This window comes from Oenanthe melanoleuca, chromosome 2 (genome assembly GCF_029582105.1).
Source record: "Oenanthe melanoleuca isolate GR-GAL-2019-014 chromosome 2, OMel1.0, whole genome shotgun sequence".
Taxonomy (NCBI): domain Eukaryota; kingdom Metazoa; phylum Chordata; class Aves; order Passeriformes; family Muscicapidae; genus Oenanthe; species Oenanthe melanoleuca.
This window is the reverse complement of record NC_079335.1, coordinates 22,751,648-22,757,778: the sequence shown is the minus strand read 5'-3', so window position 1 is coordinate 22,757,778 and position 6,131 is coordinate 22,751,648. Positions and strand designations below refer to the sequence as shown.

At 40.4% G+C, this 6,131-nt stretch overlaps 1 protein-coding gene across 1 annotated transcript; it reads right to left on the bottom strand.

The window, feature by feature from the left end:
- Positions 1-493: 493 nt before the first annotated feature.
- Positions 494-5,181, bottom strand: LOC130250429 (cytochrome b-c1 complex subunit 7). The gene is made up of 4 exons (XM_056486115.1): positions 5,079-5,181; positions 3,776-3,847; positions 1,921-2,087; positions 494-732 (listed from the first exon to the last, which is right to left on the bottom strand). The coding sequence occupies exons 1-4, from the start codon at positions 5,176-5,178 to the stop codon at positions 655-657; spliced, it is 417 nt and encodes a 138-aa protein (XP_056342090.1). The 5' UTR covers positions 5,179-5,181; the 3' UTR covers positions 494-654.
- Between the last annotated feature and the right edge of the window lie 950 nt (positions 5,182-6,131).

The window sequence follows — 6,131 nt, the reverse complement described above, 5'->3', positions numbered from 1 at the left end:
TTACCCTTTAAAATAATAAAAAGTCTCAAAAAGCTGAAGTGAAAGAGTCATTACAGTTTACATGAAAACAGTTTTTTAAGGCTTAACAATGTACATGGTATAAAAAGCTAGTGAAACATTTTCCATTTTATGATTAAGGAATCATTTATATTTTCCATTTTTACAGTATGTATCTGCTTGGGTACACAGACTATTACATTCTGCTGCCTCATAATACCATTTTAACATCAAACACTGGTTCAGTATTGTTGTCTGCAGTGACAAGTGATGAGTGAATACCAAATCCTTTTTAATTTACAGAGCAACTAGCACCAACAGCCTTGAACATTTCTTACCCAATTCTACTACTGCAGAAAACAGCTGTATGATGAAAGGAATAAGAATCAAAAGCTGGAATGAAGACTGCATACCACTAAGCTAATGTGTAATGTATATGCTCACAGGAAAGATCTGAACATTAGCTTGTTAACATGTAGAAAGAACTCTTCCAAGATTTTTATAGTTTGACATGTTTATTTTAGTTGGATGATCAGACTCAATGAACAAGCTGAAACAGTATTCCTCAGCCTCACAATTGCCTCCCTGTGGATTTCTACAAGCAAATGCTTAAAAATATCAGAAATATCTGGATATTTGCATGAAGTAGTTCAATAGTTACTTCTTGTTCCATGCTTCCCTTTCATGTCTTTCACGGATTACTTCTTTCAGGTATGGTTCGAGATAACGGTGATCCTGAAAAAGAAGAGAATATATTTAAACTTACAGCAAGGTCCAGAAACATCTCAAGTCATTCCTACAGACTATTTGTTTCTCATTCCTCCCAGGTTTGGGAGGACTAAACTGAACACCAACATATCTAGAAAAAAAATCAGAAAAATAAATCCAGCCCTTACAAACCCTGAAAAGATAAACTGTATCTGCCAAGTCTGCAATGACAAGTTCTCTACTGCAGCAATCACCAATTCCTAATGCCTCATCAACATTAACAGGCAAAGTGATGCTTCCAGCTATGCCTTCAAAAACAGTGGGGGTTCTTCTGGCAGATACCCAGATGTACCAGATCTGCTTTAATTAGTTCCAAGTCCAACAATAATACTCCAGATAATCTCTTTTTGAGCTTAATTTCTAACCAGCACTGTAAACTTGTATTTGACAGGAAACCAAACCATATTTAACACTTACAAACCAAACTGCTGCTTGAGGAAATACGTGACCAATTACTGAATGCAGCAGTTACCTAAATATGACCTATGAGGCCACAAGAAACAGCCTCTGCTTATTCAGAGATGTGTTAATACCTTCATACTCTCCAACAGTCAAAAGTTTAACAATAAAATTCCTCTCTGCCAGGTAATCTGGAGAAAGCTGAGGTGGACAGTGATGCAAAGTCAGTGAATCAATTCACCACCAAAAATACAATTTAGTTATATCTGATAAGGAAAGTGCAGTTTGTTTTTTAAATTACAAGATGACACTTATTTTAATGCACGATTTCCCTTCAAATTATTCTTCCTTGGCACCTTCATGAATAAAAGCTTAAACTCAAGATTTTCTGCAAGATTAAGAAATTAATCAAAAAAGCAGGAGACCTTTTTTAAGAATTCCAAAGCTATTTAGACTGCATTTCTTTATCTGGCAGCTTAGAAGAAATATTTTGTCTGAACACTAACAACGTGCTGTGATTCTGAGCTGCAGCTTAAGCTTTTGTCATCTTGAGAAAAATTTAGCAATTCTTACTGAAAAACAGATTTTTAAACTGCAATCAAAAGTGTTTTCCAGAGGTATTCCATGAGATACTGACTCACTTACTCACTATAAAGAACATGTAAACATGTGTCTCCTCAGAGAATGAAAACCCCAACCACCAGTCCTAGCAGTGCCATTTGAGACCTGCACCTTGGAAACATTCCATGCACGTACCTCTTCATACTTCACCCACTGATCTTTTGGAAGGATCTGATGTTTCAAGCTTAAGTCCAGTGCTCGCTTTATGCGAAATACTCTTTCATTGTACAGATGTTCTGGAAGTCTCTTCAACGCTTCTTTTACATCATCATCTTCATGCAATGTATCATCTCGCATTAATCCTGTACCGAGAAGAATTTACAGTATCACTGAATAAATGCTCTGCAGTAAAATTTAGAACTGACACATGTACCATGGGCAAAACACTTCCAGCACAAAATTATGAAGAAAAGCCAAACCAATCCAGGAGAGCCACTAATTGCTCACAGGGAACATGCAATCCTAAATACTGACTTTCACAGACTATTTACCTTTTTCACTTCTTTTCTTAAAGAAGAATAAGGAAAATGGGTATTTAATTCAATGTGTTTCATAAGAATATACATATACAGAACAAAAACTTCTCTGGATCTAAGGGGTGAACTTATGTGCATCTAATTTTACATCTCTGTTTAAGAAGATTGTCCAGGTAAAGGGTTTTTGAGAGCTCTGAATCCATTAGAGTCAGTCAGCCACAGATGAGACTCCTGCAGTACTGAAGAATTTTTCTCTAAGCTGCCCTGTTCAGAATGACCAGATCTCTGCTGACTATATGAAGCTACAGAAACCTGAAGCTCTACGTTGATGTGTGAGTTCCAAGCTAGAAGTTAAATCGGGGGGAAACACCCAGTCTTCTCAAAACTAAGAACACTCCCTTCTGTGGAACAAAGGATTCTTGAAACTCAACCAACTTTTCTCTAAGGTTCAGTATTAACAAAACAGGACAGAATATTACTTCTGTAGCCAATTTCAAGATGATTACTACAACATACCTACTGACTTGTGGTTAAAGGATTTCATCTCATGTGACTGATTTGGTAGTAGCATCTCAATAAAACAAACATTTATTTTGAGTTATGTATTCTTAAATTCAGTTTTGTAATTTGTTTGCAAAGGCACAGGGAGCACTGCTGCTAGTTTAATCACTATACTAAATTTGGTGCTTCTCTAATTTTTTACTTGCATTTCCAGAGAAGCAGCAGAAGTAAGAATTTCAGCAGACAGGCATTATCAAAGAGGAATTAATCACTGCATCGTTGGAGGAGTGATCTAAGCTTACTTGATTACAGTATTCTTGTAATTTTTTTCTAACTTCCCCAGGGCAGGTATGTTAACTTCCTTTAAGAGATTTGCTTGTATTGTGCTGAGCAATAAATTGCAGCATCTGAATATTCAGATTCTTGTCATCCATGAACTGCTCTGCCATCTTAATGGCTGAAACAAACTTGGTAGCAACTCTGAATAAAATGAAGACAATACCATTAAGGGACCCTCTTCTCCTTAAGGAAGCCCTGTTTTGACACCTATTCCCCCACTGTGCAGGCCAGTGTGATGCCAGCTGAAGTTATGGTGACAAAAGGGCAGAATAACCATAATCTTCTCTGCACTTTGGATACTTTGCATGAGTACTACAGATAGGCTGACTACTATCAGTGGGAACCTCTCCAGCTTCAAGGGCAGTCTTTGGGTTAGAAGACACTGGCCAAGACACTCTGAAAGGGGGTAAATGTAAATAATTGAGTTTTCAGGACTGCTTTGTCAAAGTTTTTTCAACTGCCTCAGCCTGGCCGTAGCTGCTGTCAGTTAATTCACTGGAACACGAGCAAACACAGAAATAACGGAAATAACAGAAATAACTGAAGTTACTGCCAACCTTTTTCACCACAGAAGTAGTGGCTAATTTTGATCAAAAAGACTTATGCAGCTATGAAACATAACTAGTTTGAGAACTGTTACATATTCAGTTTTTAAAATTCAATGAAACACTTACCAAGTTTGTTGAACCCAGCTGCATTGTAATACCACTTGCGGATCCTGTCTAACAGGCGACCACCTCCTGAAACTGAATGTGACCATTGTCAGTTGCACAGCAAGGTAAAATTCAACATTCATATGTTACTGTGGCAGTACACAAGTATTTACTGGCCTCCAACACATGCAGTAATGTAACATTGCATCGAGTCTGAATTTGACCGTAGATGACTTGGCCTCTACTTCTCAGTATCCCATAACTGACAATGAACAGGTAGAAGGACTTCTCATTATGTACAAAAGTTTAACTCATTTCACTAAATTTTAATATTGGGCTACTATAAGACTTGGAAAAATACTACCAATTCCTCATCAAAGACAGCAACAAAACTCGTAGGCTCTGTAACACTTACATGAGCCAAACACATAGTGTCTACATAAAGCAAAACCACCAGGCTTTTCCAGTAATATATCTAAGTCCCTTGGCTTTCACTATGTGACTTCAAGCCCAGCATATTATTATGCTGTTAACTTCTGTTCTCCTCTCCAGATACTCGAATACTATTCCTTTTTCGAGGAGCTGCCTAAGTCAACCACAAAATCCACATTAAAACCTCAAAAAAAAAAAAAAAAAAATCAACCAAACAAATCCATCAGATAAAAAAAACCAAACCTCCACACCACATACAGCATGTTCACCTTCCTTTAAATGTGGTTTGGATGGCAGAGAGGCTTTTAGACGTAATCAAGTACCTCAATAAGGGGTCAGAAGGCCACGAACGTCACAACACGGGCAATGCAGTGCACGGGCAATGCAGTGCGGGCGAGCTGTTATATGTGACTTCTAACTAAGCTATCTGTCTTACCACGTCGCCCCCAAAACACTCCTAAGGAGGTCATTAGCGCACTATCTCAGCAGGTTATTTAGTTACTCTTTCGTCCTTTAGGGCCAGACAAGGAATAACCTTAGACCAACTGTGCGCAGGACAGCAATCCCCGAGGCCCCTCAGGAGCAGCGCAAGGCTTCCTCCAGCGCTCCCGAGCACTCTCCACGCCCAGAAAGCTCGGGTATGGCAGCCAGGCTCCCTCCGCTGCCGCGGGAGGGCCGGCGAGGAGACTCGCCCGGCGACTGTTGAACCGGCACTCGCTGTCCCCGTCAAGGGCACACGGTACACAGCGGCTCCCCGGCTCCCCCTCTCCCTGTCACGGCCCGCCTCGCTGCCCGGCGCAGGGTGAGAGCCCAGCGCCGCAGACAGGCGGGAGACAAGGACGGGACAGAGTCAGAGCCGGACCCGCCGCCCCCAGCGCCCCCGCCGCCTCACCAGTCGCCTTCGCCGCCATCTTGACCTCGGCGCGGCGCGCGGGCTCCTGGGTAGCGCGCGGGGCGGGGCCGGGCGGGGCGTGTCCGCCGCTGCCGCGCATGCGCACTGCGGGAGGGCTGGCAGCGGGAAACATTAATAAAATAAAAATTAACTTTTTAAAGCACGATAAGCAAACACCAAACCGTCACGGCAAAAAGCACAAACCTATCTGTGCTCAGGTATCGCAGCCCCAGCTGAGCGGCTCTGCGTTCAGAGGCACAGATCGCAGATATGCCCAGCCATCCCTTCAGGAAGGGACCACTGCGGAGGTCGGGCAGCCCAGAAAGACTAAGCAGGCAACGCAGATTGTGTTTGGTTTGATGTTTTGTTGTTTGCTTTTTTTTTAATCGTAAAGCGACGAATTTTTTTCATGATCCTCAAAAAGTTGTTCGGTCCTCTCTCCCTTTCGATTTTAGCACTCCCATTAAATAGACGTTTTGCTTTCACTCTTCCTCGCGGTTCAGAGAAGCTATTTCGGCAGAAGCTTGTGCAATTAACATTGCAAAGAAATTGGCTGAGCTCTCGCAGCAATCATTTCTACATTTAAAAAATATTAAAGGAATTTAAAGCTGAACGTTTGAGACATTCAAAAGATACACTCTCTTTTTATACTCTGTAATATAGTTTCTGTTACAATGGCTTGTCATATGGTAATACATAGTAATAAGGATAGTGGAGCAAATCTGCAAAAGTTAACTCTCAAAAAATATAGTAACACTTTTACTATAAATATTTTTTTACAAGATTGTTTGAAGATTACAATTTGTTATTAGCATTTAATACGGTCAAAAATCCAAGTAAGCATATTGGACTTGAATACTTTTATTTAACAGGGGGGAAAGTGCTTAATCATCACATTTCAGCCACCATGAAATTTGTTATGCATTTCGACCAAGAAAAGTCTATTTAATAGAGTATATTTCAAGCAATTGTTCCAGGCCAATGGAACAGGAAATATGAGAAAAAAGACAAAAGATATGATCTCAGATATATATTGCAGACAATGAATGTGGT

Bases quoted from the DNA above. Each gene is read 5' to 3' on its own strand.
- LOC130250429 (XM_056486115.1), bottom strand. From the start codon at position 5,178: ATGCGCGGCAGCGGCGGACACGCCCCGCCCGGCCCCGCCCCGCGCGCT. The intron at 3,848-5,078 runs GTGAGGCGGCGG...GGTCACATTCAG, and splicing joins GATGGCGGCGAAGGCGACTG to TTTCAGGAGGTGGTCGCCTG. The intron at 733-1,920 runs GTACGTGCATGG...CTTCTTTTTCAG, and splicing joins AGTGGGTGAAGTATGAAGAG to GATCACCGTTATCTCGAACC.